The sequence below is a fragment of the Amphiprion ocellaris genome, chromosome 1 (assembly GCF_022539595.1).
Source record: "Amphiprion ocellaris isolate individual 3 ecotype Okinawa chromosome 1, ASM2253959v1, whole genome shotgun sequence".
In the NCBI taxonomy this organism is placed as follows: domain Eukaryota; kingdom Metazoa; phylum Chordata; class Actinopteri; family Pomacentridae; genus Amphiprion; species Amphiprion ocellaris.
Window position 1 is genome coordinate 41,168,229 of NC_072766.1, and position 17,888 is coordinate 41,186,116.

Genomic DNA, 17,888 nt, shown 5'->3' on the forward strand with positions numbered 1-17,888 from the left:
ATTTTATGTTTTATTCTTTGACAGTAACATAAACATAGCCAGTTAGTTACTGCTTGGTGTTAGCCACGAGTCGCTAGCATGAATGCTAACGTTTCCCACACTGTTAGCTAGCAGCTAGCATGAATGCTAACGTTTCCCACACTGTTAGCTAGCAGCTAGCATGAATGCTAACGTTTCCCACACTGTTAGCTAGCTAGCTAGCATGCTCCCTTTGGCTGCAGAGTGGACAAAACTTTGGGTCTTTCTTTTAAACCAGACCAGGAAAATGAATTTCTAAGCAACCAGATCCAACTAGGTTAGGTTAGCTATCTCTGTCTTTGTGTAATTTTCCATCAACTATACAATGTGATGCTCCACTGATCTGATATCAGATCTCCACATGTACTTGTCTGCATTCCACCATTTGGGTTATTTCAAGTTTTATGAAGGTTGTAGGATGTGTCATGTTGCTTTTCTCTACACTTAGGAAAGGTAAATTTGGGTGTTATGCAAACGACTGCAAAAATTAGATTTAAATGTGTATTGAACTAAATAGCTGTTATAAGTGGAACCCTCTGTTTTGCTTAATAATTTGAGTTTCCTGTTTATTTTTGTATGTTTTTTGGATGAATGTGACAGAGTTCCATATTATGTTCAAGGGATCTTTGCCTACCACACCTAATATATTCTTTCTTTGTCATTTCATTGTAGGCTCTTTCTTGGTATCAACCCTGAGAGGGGAACAAAGGCCAGCCAGGAGAAGGTGATGTTGCTCCAGAAAAAGACATCTACTGTAAATCCACATGTAGCCTCCTTTATAAAAAGACTGATGGACTCTGAGTGGGACTTCATGTAAACCCACACCTCTCCACACAGAACCTCACTTTCACAAAGCAAAAGCCCAGTCTGCAACCAGATGTTCATGTTGTCATTTTAAGGTAACAAGTCTCAGTATTGTGTTGGGTTCAGTAGAAAATACTTCAGTTCCAGGTTTGTTCCTTGACTAGGTGTTTATTGAACATGATCAAGAGTTATGAAAGACTGATTCTAAAGGCAGGGTTCCTGAAATGTGATATGCAATTTTTAAACAGATTGTTGACAACCTGTTAAACATCATTAATTGTTTTTATAGATTTTATTTTACAAGACTTGAATTACTTGAAATTTGTTAGTTGCTGAATGTGTTCAATGCAGTAGTTAAATAATTTAAGTGATATATAGGAATCTTTTGTTACAGTTCAGGAAAAATGGAAACCAAACTCAGTGTACCTGAACTAGAACATGCAGAATGGGAACCTGTTCAGCATGAGGAAATGATTGTATGTTGTTACTAAAATTGAATGGGTTAAATAGGTCAGTTTTTGAAATATGTTTGATACAGAGTTGGCTTTAATAAAAGATTAATGTTGAAAAGTCATCTCTTGTCTGAGCCATTTCTATACTATGCTGTTTCCTGGGGCTTTCATTTTGAAAGCCCCAGGAAACAGCTCTCTGAACAGCACAATACTGTAATATTTTTTACAGTAATAAACTTGTTGTAGAATACGGTAGGATTACTGTAAAATAACAGTGCGCTGCTGGCAACTTTTGCTGCCAACTCTTGACTGTAAATTTACAGGGAAATTCCTTAGAGTGCAGTAAATGGTTCAAAAATTAGTTAAAAACAAACTTTTCTAACGTTTCTTTTTTTTTATTGATAGTATTACAATCACTTGGGGGTTTACATTAGTTTGAACAAAAATATACTTTATAAACATATTTTTCTTTAATCTATTTTATAAAGAATGTCTAATCTGATCCGTCCAGCAGCTCCACAGAAATGATCCATTAACCGTCAGCAGGTCACTAAGAACTCTGTAACTCTGTCTGAGGAGCTCCGTGTTTCTCAGAGTCCTGCTCTGCTCTGAACGCAGCCTTTAAAGTGACGGAGGCTGTAATTTGAGCAGCTCGGGGGTATTATTAGCCAAAAAGCCGAGCGCGCCACCGGACACATCCAGATGTTGCGTTCAGGCACCAGGAGAAGTCTGGAGCTGCGCAGACAAACTTCCAGAGCCGGGATGGAAGCAGCCAGAGCGGATTAAAGGACGAGGACCGGAGGGAAGCCGCTCATCTGTGCGTAATCTGGAGCTCTACGGGGCCTGAAATGTTCGTTTTTACGCACAGGATCGGAGTGAACTAGTGGTTTTAACTCAGCTCTTTTTTTGGGGGGGGGACCGACATGGCTTTTGTTCACTTGCTCCTGTGCGCCTGGATGTGCGCGTCCATGTGCGGCGCGTTCTTCAGCGGACCGCTGCAGCCGGAGATGTCCAACGGGACCTTCCATCACTACTTCGTGCCGGACGGAGACTACGAGGACAACGACGACCCGGAGAAGTGCCAGATGCTCTTCAAGATGACCGACGAGCGCAAGTGCGGTCTGGACGAGGACCAGGACGCGGTGATCCGGGACGACTTCACCATCATCAAGCGGCAGATCGAGGACTCGGCGCGGGTTCTGGAGGGCATCGGGAAGAGCATCTCCTACGACCTGGACGGGGAGGACAGCTACGGCCGGTACCTGCGCAGAGAGACGGCGCAGATCGGCGAGGCGTTCACGAGCTCGGAGAAGTCGCTGCTGGAGCTGGAGGTGAAGTTCAAGCAGAGCCAGGAGAGCGAGCTGAAGGAGGAGCACCGGCTCAGCGACGACTTCCTCACCATGATCGTGCACACGCGGGACGCGCTCAAGGAGACCGTGGACATTTCGCTGGGCCTCAAGGACAAACACGAGCTGCTGTCTCTCATCATCCGCAGCCACGGAACCAGACTGAGCCGCCTGAAGAACGAGTACATGAAGTTCTGAGGAGCAGAACTTTACGCACGACTGTTGGAGCGACTCGGACAGCTTTAGGGGGTCAAACTCAGCTAAGTCCAGCAAATTAACAAGTTGTGGTGAAGCCACAAGTGATGCAGCTTGAAGTTTGATGTTTTTCACCCAGAATCTAAAGCACAATCCAGAGTTCTTTCATTTTATTTTACCTTCTGTAAAGAAAACAGCAGAAAACATTGGAGAAACATGGACATTGGACGCAAAATGAAACATTAAAATACAGTTTTAAAAAGACAAAATGTCATTTCAAATTGTTCAAATCCACAAAAGTAAACTGAAAGCCAATGACAAGTGAGATTTGTTGGAAACAGCACTCAAATACACTTTTTACCAACATATTTACATCAAGTAAACTAGAAAATGTGAGTTGATCTGACTAATTTTGCAAAAATAATTTAGAAATGCATGCATTTGCAAAGTGTATTGGAGAAGATGAACTGAATCAACTAATTTATTTTCTGGTTTAGTAAATGGACACAGGATTCACAAAGGATTGTTGGAGCAACTTAAACACCTTTAGTTGGTGAAAGTCATTTATATTAACAGATGGTGTTGACGCTGCATATTTAAGTTGAATCTACTTAAATCATTCAACTTGAAGTTTGCTTGAGTATTTTCTTTACCCAAAACACTCTTCGTCTTCTGTTCTTTAAAGAAAACAGAAAAAAATTAAGAAATGCAGACATTCGATTCAATTATATTGAGTCAATCCAAGTTAACAAAGTTGTGTTGACACTGCAAATTTAAGTTGGATCTATTTAAATCTTTCAACTTGAAGTTTGCCTAAGTCTTTACTTTACCCAAACTTTTCATAAACTTCTGACACTAAAACTTTATGCAGCATTGTTGGAGCAACTTAATCACTTCAGTTGGTAAAACTCATTTGAGTTCATCCAATTTAAGAAGTTGTGTTGATCCACAAGTGATGCAACTAGAAGTTTGATGTTTTTTATCCAGAATCTAAAGCACAATTCTGCTATTAAACCAATTCTTTCATTTTGTTTACCTTTATTTAAAGAAAACAACAGAAAAAATGAAGAAACATGGACATCAAATGCAAAATGCAAAATTTGAAAGGGACAAAATGCAGCTTTTAAGTTGTGTGAATCCACAAAATGAAAATGACAACAGAAAGACAAGTGAGATTTATTAAGTAAACTGACATATGAGTCGATTTGATAAAATTCTAAAAGAATTTAGGAATACAAGTCATATAATTCCCATCAACTTATTTTTTTCTAGTTTACTTAATTCAAATGTATGTGTTTGCCAAACATTTCTACTAAACTTAGTCAAATTAACTCATTTTTTTTTAGTTTTCTTGACCAGAAATGAGCAAAACTCATATATCTGCATGAAGTGAACTGGAAAAGATTCATTGATTTAACTAAATTAACTCATCCAAAGGAATTTAGTCAAATCAACTCATCTTTTCTAGTTTACTGACTTACAAACTCAGCTAATTTCAGGTTAAGTGAACTAGAAAAGATGAGCTGATCTGACCAAATTCTGAAGGAATAAGTTGGTTGACTGAACTTAGAAACAACTTGAGGCGTTTCGACTGAAAATTAGTTGAATGAATGAACAGCTACAAGTTCAGTCAACTCATTAAATTATTAATTATATTTACATTAAATAAAAGAGAAAAGATGAGTTGATTTGACTGAATTTAGTGCAATCAACTAGTTCAGTTAATGTACTTTAATATGTGACTTTTGCTGATTTCTAGTTAACTGAACTTGAAATGTCCATTTTTCTTTTGTTTTCATACCATTTTAGAACTTCAAAACATGAGTCCTTAGAAAATAATGTCATGAATAAATAAGCTCAACTCTTAAACTTGAATTAACTTTATCAGAAACAAAACTAGTGTATAAGACAGAAAGAGTTAAAACTCCTCAATTTTTTGTAGTTTGAAGAAACAGACGTGGTAGAAACTTGCTGTGTGTCTTTTTATCATTTTAAATCAAGTTCTGGATGTTTTTTCTCAAAATAATCAAAATGAGCCAAACATGGACAAAGGTTTTAGTCCCTGCAGCTGTAGGTTTTTAAATTGATCTCACTTTAACCCGAAACAGACTGACTTTGTAGTGACTCTGGTCAAAAATACCTTCAACAGTTGAGGTTTTAAGGTCTGTAAAAGGCTGATTTTTAAGTATTGTCTGTGTGTTTTGTTGAGTCAACTTAATATTTTAAGTGAACTGAACTCGTTTGCACAAGTTCAGTTCACTTAAATCGGCCAGTTTTACACTTTCACAGCTCATAGTGTGACTTAAGACTTAAGATAATTTACAGTGTAAACTAAGGTATGTTTCATAAACTTTATTTTGAAGTTTTGATGTTGCTTTGACTTTAAATGCAACATTTATTATTATTATTATTTAAACAGTTTGATTAATGCCTGGTTTACCTGTCCATTTAAAAAAAAAAATAGCATCTAAAATCTTATTTTTCTGGTGTGTGACAGAATCAGGAGAGAAAATTCATTTCAGGGACACAAAATCAAAGCCTAAAAAGTCAGATTACCTTGATTTTGTTCTCGTTAGATTTTTGGTAAAAAACTAAAGTTTGGCCTCAACAAATGAAATTATGTTCAATCAACTGATGCAGAAATTTGAGTTTAAATTCCACACAATAATAAATTGATGCAACTATATCATGTCAACACAACCTATCAAAATAATGCATTTATTTATTCTACACTTAATGAAGTGGTGAGAACACGTCTTTACATTAGTTTTTTTAGTGTTTGCATGCAGATTGTTGTGGGTGTCCAGGTTTTATTTTATCTTCCAAGTCCTCAAAGTAGATTAAAGCAAGTTGTGTTGCTTCAAAGTGCAATTTGAAATCAACAATTCAGCCCTAATCCACATCAGAAAAACCTACAATTACTCTGTTTTGGTAATTTGCAAAATGTACAGCATCCGATATAACAGATGCTTCACCGATACCTGATCTCAGACTCTTTATTTGTGGAGGAGCCGTCTGTCAGAACATCTTTTAAGACTTCAATTATTCTAGTTTATGTTGGTTCAAAGTTTCCAAATGAGGTCCGATGTGCACGTTGTGATCTATGTACTTCCAATGTTGGCAGAAACTCTGAAGAAAATATAAACACCTGGGCATTTAAAAACAGAACTATCTCCACTGAAATGTGCTTTTAGTGGTAAAATATTTTGTTTTTAACTTTAAAAAGACGTATATTTGATTGTTTTCAACTCCATTCACATCATTTTTAATGAAAAAAACATGATGGATCATATTCTTGTTCGCAGTATTAATGAAAAACAGCCAATTTACAAAGTTTTGATGGATAAAATAACCAGAACAGGACGTTTATATCTGATTAATCCAGCAAACTAAACACCAAACAACTAAATCTGCACACTGATGCTGTAAAATCATCTAAAAGTTGCAGAATTATCATAAAGTGAATCTGCTCCATGATTTTCCAGAACTGTAATAGGCATAAATATCAACCCAAAATGTCTCCATGTATATCATACAACTGTGTCATGTCGTCCACTCCTGGAGACCCAACAGTTAAGGAATAAACACCACAAAAAACACAATTTTTTCTTTCTGGTTCCCAATCAATAATGTACTTTCTTAGGATTACTTAAATATTGTTTGTCAGCCAATCGGTGCACCGGAAACGTCTCTTTTTCTTGGTTGTGTTTGGTTACTGCAGCAGATTTACCTGCAACGTAAATTTGAATAGTCAAGCAATCAAAAAAGTGAGAATCTGCACCATAAAGATTCCAAAAAATACGTAAAAGTGGGAGGTTTTTGAGACTATTTCAGCTCTCTGACAGAAAAAGGTCCAACAGACTCATTAGACAGCTGATGTATTCACTGAATTCTGCGTTTTTGGTTTGATTTTGACACAAAAATTACAATATCTTTTTGAAAACTCTTAATCCAGCAGCAAAGCTTTAGACGGGGTTGTGTAGTTTCGCTGAAAGCTCCTACCCTTTGACAGTTTGGATGAATGTTTCCAAGGATATCAGTAAATGTTTACATATGGACACCTATCTGTTGTATTTTCATTTTATTTCATAGGCTTTCACACTTTGCACAATTCTTCACCATCTGGGTGCTAAAGGTTGTGTTTAAACAATGCAAAGCCTTAAACTGCACCGTCGTTGTGCAGGTAGTATGTATACTCTATCAAAGTGTACAGTCCAAATGCGTATAGTTTGTTTCAATCAAAATACTACTTCCTGTCCAAGTGCTTTTATTTTAATTGGGTTGTTCCAATCAAAATACTACCTCCTGTCCAAGTGCTTTTAGTTTAATTGGGTTGTTCCAATCAAAATACTACCTCCTGTCCAAGTGCTTACAGTTGCTAAGGTTTGCTCCACCCAAAATACTCATTTTTGTCCAAATACTTATAGTTTTAATAGTTTGTTTCAATCAAAATACTACTTCTGTCCAAGTTTTTTATTGTTTAAAAGATTTGCGCCACCCAAAATACAAATTTCTGCACAAGTACAAGTAGTTTTAATAGTGTGTTTAAATCAAAATAGCACTTCTTGTCCAAGTGCTTATAGTTGGAGTGGTTTGTTCCAATCAAAATAGTACTTCTTTTCGAAGTTTTTATAGTTGTAATGGTTTGTTCCACCCAAAATACCAATTTCTGTCCAAGTGCTTATAGTTTTAATTGTTTATTCCTATCAAAATACTACTTCCTGTCCAAGTTTTTATAGTTTTAAAGGTTTGCTCCACCAAAAATACCACTTTTTGTTCAAGTGCTTATAGTTTTGGTTTGATTTTGACACAAAAATTAGAATAAACAACTTTCTGAAAACCTCTTGTCCAGCAGCGAAGCCGTAGACAGGGTTGTGTAGCTTCGCTGAAAACTCCTAATCTTTGACAGTTTGGATGAATGTTTCCAAGGATATCAGTAAATGTTTACATATGGATACGTATCTGTTGTATTTATATTCTATTTTATTTCATAGGCTTTCACACTTTGCACAATTCTTCACCGTCTGGGTGCTAAAGGTTGTGTTTAAAGCCTTAAACTGTGCCGTCGTTGTGCAGGTAGTTCGTATACTCTATCAAAGTGTAGTCAGTAAATACTGTGAGCGCTAATATCTTTATTATTGAACACCTTAATCTGTATTCACTGTTTATATAAAGTTTGAAAATATATATATCTATTCGTGTTAATCTATAAGGGTGTTTGATAAGACTGCAGGCAGCACACGAGGACGAATCTGTGTCGCTACATGGGTTGTGTTGTGTCTTCTTGAATAAAAGAAGTTGTTTGACGAAGAGTTTTCATTCTTTCTGGCGTAAAACTGGGATCAAACTCCTCCGTGGTGTTTCAGCAGTAGCACTACAACACTCCTAAATGTTGTGCCACGTGTTTTAAAATCACAGTGTTTGCTTTACGAGGCTTTTTGAGGTCTGCTGTGAATTCTACACACAAACGGCCTCTAATTAGACGAAGCTTTGAAGGAAGAAGCTGCTCGTCGGTATTTACGAGCAGCGGAGATGTGAGGATGCTGCGTCGCCTTTAACCCTACAAACAGCTTGTTGTCATCAGCATTTGCTTTTTTTAATGGTACCTCAGCGTTTTAAGGTCAACAGTAAACAGTCGGAGGAATTATAATGCCAGAAGCGCCAACTGTAGTAAATTGCGTAACAACAAAGTGCAGTCTTTGCTGGTGGATACTTTGAGCTGGGTGATTACAAGCGAGGATGAGGCAACATAAAGGACACATTGTGCAGCTAAAATGCAGCTCGGAGGCCCTGGGTTTGTTTCCATTAGAGGAGAGAGACTGTGGTTTTCCTTAAAAAACAGCAGACTGTTGGCAGCACGTGGAGGAAAAACCGTATACGAAACGTGCATCTTTAACAGCGGCTTCAACTCAGTGGAAACATGTCGAGTCATATATCAGCTCCGGTGTTACGTAATGTCAAGACGAAGGCTGACCTTTGGAAGTCATTTCAGATGAATTATGATGCCAGTTTATCTAAAAGAAAGAGAATTATTGGACCAACTTCAATCAACTGATAGCATGCAGTTGAATAAGTTCATCCAGCTGCAAACAAACACTATAAATAGTACTGGTTTAACCCTTGTGTCGTCCTGTGGGTTAAAATTGACCCGTTTTAAAGTTTGAAAATGTGGGAAAAAAATATATTTTCACAGTGAAACTTCTGATGTCCATATTTTCAACATTTTTGGGAAATCTTTGAACATTTTTTGGTGGAATAAAAGAAATGTTAAAAATGTTTCTTAAGAACATTCACAAAAAAATCAACCAAAATCCAGAGAATTTCGCTGGATTTGGGTTGATTTTTTTGTGAATGTTCTTAAGAGAATATCAGAAGGTTTACTGATATACATGGAATCACTTTAGATATTTTTAGGATTTGTTTGGAAGATTTTTACTCATTTTTTGAAAATATTTACAAGAATTGTCTTGCCAAATTTGGGGGATTTAAAAAAAAAAAATAAAACGTTTAAGGGAAACTTGTAAGGAATTATTGGAATTTTCCTCCTGAAGGTTTTTCAAATTTTCAGACATTTGGGGAATTTTTTTGCTGAATTTTTGGATTGTTTTCAGACAAGGAAACAATATTTTTTGATGCCTGTAAATGAGGACAACAGGAGGGTTAAGTACGTAACTTATAGATGAGCGTTGCTGCAGGTTCATTTTAACTGAAGTTGACTTGAAGTTCCTGATTTTTCCAGCTTAAACAGCTTCTTTACACAAAAATTAAACAGGAAAATGCTGAATGCTAAAGGAGCAGTGAACCTAATGTCGGTACTTTAAAAAACAAAAAGAGACCGGATGTAATTTTAAGTTGTGAGAATCCACAAAAGGAAACTGGCTTCACCGAAACCGAAAGAGAAGTGTGATTTATTCAAAACAGTACTTCAACTGGAGTTCAAATACACCATTTACATTTATGTTTACATTAAATAAACAAGAAAAGATAAGTTGACGACTAAATCCAAAAGAAATATAGGAATGCATAAATGTGCATAAAGTAAACTAGAAAATATGAGTTGATTTTACTACATTTCTTTGGCAAAGTAGAGTTAAAATTGTTTGGGATTTAGTAAAATCAACTCATCTTTTCTAATTTACTTAATGCAAATATATGAATTTTGTTAATTTCTGGTTAAGTAAACTACAAAAGATGAGTTGATTTGACAAAATTCCAAAGGATTCTGCTAATTTCTCATTAACTAAACTGAAACTGTCTAAAACTGCCTTTGCCTAAACAAAGATAAATTAGATTTATTTAAAACAATAATTTGGCTATAGCTAAAACACAGGATTTACTCATATATTACAATTTATTGACATTATCTAAAGTAGAAAATATGAGTTGATTGGACAAAATTCGAAAGGAATTAAGGAATGCACATAATTGCATTAAGTGAACTAGAAAAGATGAGTTGATTTGACAACATTTCTTTGGAATTGGGTCAAATCAACTCATCTTTTCCAGTTTATTTAATGCAGATATATGCATTTATGTAATTTAAGGTTAATTAAATTGAAAATGTCCAAAACTGCTTTCACCAAAGCAGAAAGATGGATGAGATTTATTCAAAACAACTGAAATACACTCTTTACTCATACATCTTTCATGTTTTTACATTAATTTAAGTGGAAATGATGAGTTGATTTAACTCAAACCTAAAGATTTTTAAAAATGTTTATTTGTGTCAAGTAAACAAGAAAAGACAAGTTGATTTAACTAAATATCTTTGGAATTTAGTCACATCAGCTCATCATTTCTGCAAATATATGAATTTATCTAACTTCTGGTTAACTAAACTCCATCCATCCATCCATTATCTATACACCACTTAATCCTCACTAGGGTCATGGGGGTGCTGGAGCCTATCCCAGCTGACTCAGGTGAAGGCAGGGGACACCCTAGACAGGTCACCAGTCTGTCACAGGGCTACATACAGAGACAAACAATCACTCTCACATTCACACCTACGGGCAATTTAGAATGATCAATTAACCTCAGCATATTTTTGGACTGTGGGAGGAAGCCGGAGTACCCAGAGAAAACCCACGCATGCACAGGGAGAACATGCAAACTCCATGCAGAAAGATCCCGGGAAAGCCGGGACGTGAACCAGGGATCTTCTAGCTGCAAGGCGAAAGTGCTAACCACTACGCCACTGTGCAGCCCGTTAACTAAACTCAAAATGTCTAAAACTATCTTCACAAATATGGAAAAACCAGTGAGATTTATTGGAAATAGTACTTTATTTTAATCTTCTACATGCTCATTTTATTCTGCTGCAAATATACAGTATTGTGTAGATGTTTTAAGCCTTAAAATCTCTTCATCCATTGATTTCTATAGAGCTCTGTGCATGTTTGCTGCATATCAGTACATTACATACAGTAATACAAACCAAAGTCCACCCCAAGCTGCAGCTCTGTTGCTGTTGGTAATGAACACGTGTTCACTGATGCAAACTGAAGGTGACTCATCACTTACCCTTTGAAACGTGTTGTGTTATAGATCCAGCGTCAGTGTGTGATCCTGGGTTGATAATTGCAATATGGCGCCTTTAAAAGACCAAACTCGGATGCTAGGAGGTGTCACTAGAATAAAGCTGCTCATCGTCCTCCCTGATCCTCCGAAACAAACACAAAGAGGTAAAGTTGGACGCTTTAATTACTTGCTTTGTTTTCATTATTGATTAATGCGGGAAGGAGCTTCTGAATTAATCCAGCAATCATTTGGTCTGGAAAATGTCACAAAATAATGAAAAATGTTTAATAGTGTTTCTAAAAGTCCAATGTGGTCCTTAAACTTATTGTTTTCTCCAACAAATTAAGGTTTCTGTCACGTATGACCAAAAAAAGTAGCATTCTAGTAGCTGGAACCAGTAAATGTTTGGAAATTTTATGATAATTTGTTATCAAACTGGTAAACTTATGTACTGGAAGTCAAACTGGAAGTACCTGATAAACCAACAAATGGATTTAATGTATAATTACACCCAAATTTGGATGTAGAGTTTTATTATTAACCTTCGTGTCATCCCGTGGGTCAAAATTGAGCCGTTTTAAAGTTTGAAAGTGTGTGTGTGTGTGTGTGTGTGTGTGTGTGTGTGTGTGTGTGTGTGTGTGTGTGTGTGTGTGTGTGTGTGTGTGTGTGTGTGTGTGTGTGTTTGTGTGTGTGTGTGTGTGTGTGGGGGGGGGTATTAGAAAATATAAAATATTAGAAGTTTTACTGATATACACTATATTGCCAAAAGTATTGGCTCACCCATCCAAATAATCAGAATCAGGTGTTCCAATCACTTCCATGGCCACAGGTGTATAAAATCAAGCACCTAGGCTGCAGACTGCTTTTACAAACATTTGTGAAAGAATGGGTCGCTCTCAGGAGCTCAGTGAATTCCAGCGTGGAACTGTGATAGGATGCCACCTGTGCAACAAATCCAGTCGTGACATTTCCTGGCTCCTAAATATTCCACAGTCAACTGTCAGCTGTATTATAAGAAAGTGGAAGTGTGTGGGAACGACAGCAACTCAGCCACCAAGTGGTAGGTGGTAAACTGACGGAGCGGGGTCAGTGGATGCTGAGGAGCATAGTGCCAAGAGGTGGCCAACTTTCTGCAGAGTCAATCACTACAGACCTTCAAACTTCATGTGGCCTTCAGATTAGCTCCAGAACAGTGCTTCAGCAGAGAGCTTCATGGAATGGGTTTCCATGGCTGAGCAGCTGCATCCAAGCCATACATCACCAAGTGCAATGCAAAGCGTGGGATGCAGTGGTGTAAAGCAGCCACCACTGGACTCTAGAGCAGTGGAGACGCCTTCTCTGGAGTGACCAATCACGCTTCTCCATCTGGTAATCTGATGGACCAGTCTGGGTTTGGCGGTTGCCAGGAGAACCATACTTGTGGGACTGCATTGTGCCAAGTGTAAAGTTTGGTGGAGGGGGGATTATGGTGTGGGCTTGTTTTTCAGGAGCTGGGCTTGGACCCTTAGTTCCAGTGAAAGGAACTCTGAATGCTTCAGCATACCAAGACATTTTGGACAATTCCATGCTCCCAACTTTGTGGGAACAGTTTGGAGCTGGTCCCTTCCTCTTCCAACATGACTGTGCACCAGTGCACAAAGCAAGGTCCATAAAGACATGGATGACAGAGTCTGGTGTGGATGAACTTGACTGACCTGCACAGAGTCCTGACCTCAACCCCATAGAACACCTTTGGGATGAATTAGAGCAGAGACTGAGAGCCAGACCTTCTGGTCCAACATCAGTGTGTGACCTCACTAATGTGCTTCTGGAAGAATGGTCAAAAATTCCCATAAACACACTCCTAAACCTTGTGGACAGCCTTCCCAGAAGAGTTGAAGCTGTTCTAGCTGCAAAAGGTGGACCAACGTCATATTGAACCCTATGGATTAGGAATGGGATGTCACTTATGTTCATATGCCAGTCAAGGCAGGTGAGTGAATACTTTTGGCAATATAGTGTATATGGAATCACTTTAGATATTTTTAGGATTTTTGGGAAGATTTTTACTCATTTTTTGAAAAATATTTACAAGAATTTTCTTGCCAAATTTGGGTGATTTTTTTCTTTTTTAAATAAAACTTTTAAGGGAAACTTTTAAGGAATTGTTGGAATTTTCTTCCTGAAGATTTTGCAAATTTTCAGAAATTTGGGGAATTTTTTTGCTGAATTTTGTGATTTTTTTCAGACAAGGAAACAGTATATTTTGGTGCCTGTAAATGAGGACAACAGGAGGGTTAAATCAAAATAACAAACTTAAGGTGTTTAATAACTAAAATGCACTGCAGGTTCTTGACATGGAAATCTTTCCTATTTTTGATCTAATGTGGTGTAAATGTTGTATTTACCAAAGAGGACAAAACACAATAACTTGTGTTTTTACAGTGAAAATCCAGTTCTTCACCATGTTAACATGTTCATATGGTGTTTTTTTATGCTGGAAGACATAACATGAAGCAGAATAACCAGTTAGCACCATGGCTTAGTGTGTCTACTATGAAACTGCAGCGTATCTCAAAAACAAAGACTCAGACTTTCACGATTTCATATGCAACAAACCTAAAGAACCAATCAGCACCCAGGGTGCAGTTTTGTCAATCACTATTCTTCTCTGGTGTTGGATTTTGGTTTGGCTGAGTTGTTCCAAAATTCCACTTGCCATTGTGTAGCATAGAGCAGTTTTACAGCAGAATTGTAGGCGAGCTGGTGTGCTTGAGTTGCTGATTGTCCAGAAACTTATAGCAGAAAGTGATTATCTTCTTGTTAAAAAATGTCTAAATATTCAACTTTGATGCATAGAAATACATTTTAGGGGTTTATTCAATGGTCAGAAAATGAATTTAACATTATCCAAGATTGTGGTTAGCTTCAATTTTTAATGCTAATTAGCAAATGTTAGCATACTAAAAGCTTAAACTGCGGTGAACATGTTGAACAGCAGAAAGTTAGCATGCTGATTTTAGTGTCTGACTCAAACCAAAGAGTTTTAGCATGTCTTCAAGGCCAATTTATGGTCCGAAGCAGGTTTTTAGAGCTAATATGTGGTTCTATTCATGCTACAATAGGTGTGCTGTCTTATTCCAGATTATATGAACACAAAAAAAACCACACAGGACTCCTGTGAATGTGTCTGACAGACTGTGACTTTACGCTTTTTACATGATCTAGCAGTTAGTTATAGTTTGGGCTGCAGCACTGAGTACTTCAATTTGAAGTCTTTTATTGATGAATTCTAAAGATGTGGAGGACTGAGAATCTTCTCAAAACAAGACTTTCTTTGAAGCGCTATTTGTTTTCCTGAAACATGCACATGCTTGCCGTGTGGATAGCAGCTCAGCAGCTCTGATACTTCATACTTCCTGACCAAATGTTTATAGTTTTAATGGCTTGTTCCGATCAAAATACTACTTCCTGTTCACGTTTTTGTAGTTTTAACGATTTGCGCCACCCAACCTGTGCTTTCTAATTAACAATTTATTGTTTTATTGCTCATTCCTAGTACTTACAGTTTAAATTGTTTATTCCCCCCAAAATCCTCATTTCTGTCCAAGTACTTATGGTTTTAATAGTTGGTTTATATCAAAAATACTACTTTGTATCAAAGTATGTATAGTTATAAAGGTTTATTCCACCCAAATTGCACTTTCTAGCTAACAAGAAATGGTTTGAAAGGTTTTATAATAATATTTTATGTCTAAGTTTGTATAGTTTTAATGGTTTGTTCCAACCAAATTTTCTAGCATAAAAGTTCTGATCTTCAATGCTTTATTCCAGTCAAAATTGTACTTTTGATCTAGCTACTTTGGGATTTAGGGTTAATTCCAACCAGAATATTTCCTAAAGTTTCAATGATTCATGTCACCTCAAAATACTAATTTCATTCCAAATAATATAGTTTTAATGGTTTGTTTTACTAAAAATATTTGCTGTTCAAGTACTTCTATTTTTAATGGCTTATTCCACCAAAATAGTACTTTCTAACTAACTATGGTTTAAAAAGTTTATTCCACTTAAAATGCAAATTTCTGTCCAAGTACTGACAGTTTGAAAGGTTAATCCCATCTAAGATTCTACTTGTCTAAGTACTTACATTTACAGTGGTTTATTCCACCCAAACGAGTACTCTCTAACTAACAATTTATTGGTTTAAAGTTGTATTCCACCTAAAATACTACTGTCTGTCCAAGTACCTTTAGTTTTAATCATTTGTTTCAACCATAACACTGCTTTTTGTCCAAGTGCTTATTACTTTTAAGTGTTTGCTTCCCCTAAACTGTACTTGTACTTTGGGCTAAAAGGTTTATTTCACCCAAAATGCCACTTTCTGTCTGAGTATTTACAGTTTTAAAGGTTTATTCCACTGAAAATACCACTTTATGTCCAAGTATTTATAGTTTTAAATGTTTATTCCACCTAAATTGGACTCTTTGACTGATAAGTGAAGGTTAAGCTGTACATAGTTCATTATTTTCTGTCTAAAGCTGTACTCCCTTTAATGAGCTCCACCTGTTTGATTCCAACGCAAAGGTCCTGATAACAGAACAGCACTATACTGTTATGAAAACAGCTCCATGTCGTCAGTATCAGCTGCTATCTCGGCTGTATTATAGTTGTTTTAAGGCTCTGTCGTGGCTGCTGGTAAACTGGGTTAAAGTTGACCCACTTGCACTGATTATATCACCCGATAACGGCAGCCGGTGACCTTTCACCCACTTTCTCCGGCAGACATCCGTGTTGACGGACGCTGAAGCGACGAGAAGCCGCCTGTCATCCAGCATCACAGGTAACATGTGCCACAGACCCACGGCCTGTTGTTTTTACTGACTTTAATGTGACTTTAACACAAGAACTTTGCATAAAACCGGTAAATGAGCCGGCAGCTAGCGGAGGTTAGCATCGCTATTCGCTTAGCAACTAAACCAGGAAGTGCCGTTTGCTTTAACTGGCATGCTAGCTGCCGGTTAGCTCCCGGCTAGTTAGCATGCTAGCTGCCGGTTAGCTCCCGGCTAAAGTAGCATGCTAGCTGCCGGTTAGCTCCCGGCTAGTTAGCATGCTAGCTGCCGGTTAGCTCCCGGCTAGTTAGCACCGCAGCTGCAGTCATGTTTAGGAAGCTGCCAGCTGTTAGCTCCGCTTCTTTGCTAGCTATGGCTTCATTCCCCGGAAGTATGTTTAGTGATAATCGATACTTCTGTGCTCATAAAAGTGCTATATTGTTAGAAAACCTGACTTCAGCAGCTTTAAACAGACAGTAAATGATGCTAAACGCACTCTGAAAGTAGGAAAACAAGCAGTCACATTAATATTAAGCTTAATAATATGTTTTTATTTATGTAGCACCATTAAAAAACAGAGTTTAAACAGCAGGAGAAAGACCAAAAAGGCAAAAAATGGAGAGTTAAAGATTTTCAAAATTGATTAATACCAGATAAAATACTAAAAGAACCAAAAATAGCATTTCCAAGTCTGGATAAACAGCAGGTGGAATAAAAGTTAATGGAGGATGATGCCATAAAATCATAAAAACAAGGATAGAAATCATAATAATAAAAACAGTAATAATAAAAATAATATATAAATAGGAAGCTTTTATTGCCAAGTAGATTTTCACATGCAAGGAATTTGATTTGGTGTTTAAGTGCATAACAGCAAACGGTAAAAACATTTAAAAAGTACATTTAAAAAGTGAATAAAGTTTTACAAGACAAATAAGAAGCAGTGTTGTGAGTCATATTAATGCAATCAAAGGATTATAAGTCACAGAAAATAGCTAAATACCAAAACAAGACAGAATAGAGCGCAACAATAGACCAAGACAGCCCTGAAATAACAAATATGTAAATAATTAAATAAATAAATAAATAAGTAATAAAATTAATTAAAAATTCAATTAGAGGATAAAGATGGGCTTATACACAGACTGAATTTGAGAGGCTAAAGTAAAACTTTGTCAAAATCACATCTTAAACAAAATAAATCATATATCTGCTGCTACTGTTGTTGTTGGAATTAATGAGAGCCGCAGTAGTTAATCAGAATTTATCAGCTAATGCCTTGATAACTGAATTTGCATCCATTGATCTATTTTCTTGCACTTTTTAGGGTCGGTGTGGAGCGTCAACAGGTCCCTCCTTCCCAGCAGTGCTCTTACGTCTGTGATCTCATTCTTTTGGTCTGTAGGTGAGCTTTTGGAATGTAAATTGAGTGTTTACAGTCCAGATATTGGAAAACACCTGGCATTGCGATATTTTGCTGTTCTGGAATGTAACCATACAGCAGTATGAAAGAGAAAAACCAGATGACTGTAGTTGGAAAGAATTAATCATCAATAAATGATTGGAGTGTTTGTATCAGGAGACACATCTGTCTTTAATTTATTTACTTGCTTAATAAACAGTTAAAATCGTCTGTTTTTATACAGAATCACATCTTTTTATGGTGCTCCTCTCCTCTTCTTACTTGTGTAATCATTCAGGACAAGTTAACTTTGATTTTTCAGCTTAAATCATTGTTAATA

General features: G+C 36.8%; 2 protein-coding genes across 8 annotated transcripts in view; both read left to right on the forward strand.

Moving 5' to 3' along the window:
• Window positions 1-17,888, forward strand: part of bbox1 (butyrobetaine (gamma), 2-oxoglutarate dioxygenase (gamma-butyrobetaine hydroxylase) 1) — a 59,212-nt gene that overhangs the window by 3,075 nt on the left and 38,249 nt on the right. For 2 of the 7 annotated variants that reach the window (XM_055009676.1, XM_055009690.1), the window contains exons 2-4: window positions 11,363-11,499; window positions 16,100-16,157; window positions 17,474-17,551. The exons of 1 other annotated variant lie outside the window; for it this stretch is intronic. The gene's annotated coding sequence lies outside the window, so the exon portion shown is untranslated. The remainder of the gene's footprint in view (window positions 1-11,362; window positions 11,500-16,099; window positions 16,158-17,473; window positions 17,552-17,888) is intronic. 4 more of the 7 variants (XM_055009680.1, XM_055009681.1, XM_055009678.1 and 1 more) reach the window with 4 other exon arrangements.
• On the forward strand, window positions 1,971-8,121 carry fibinb (fin bud initiation factor b). Its single transcript, XM_023295800.3, has one exon. The coding sequence runs from the start codon at window positions 2,198-2,200 to the stop codon at window positions 2,816-2,818; it is 621 nt and encodes a 206-aa protein (XP_023151568.1). The 5' UTR covers window positions 1,971-2,197; the 3' UTR covers window positions 2,819-8,121.

Coding starts and splice junctions, on each gene's coding strand:
- fibinb (XM_023295800.3), top strand. CDS start 2,198: ATGGCTTTTGTTCACTTGCTCCTGTGCGCCTGGATGTGCGCGTCCATG.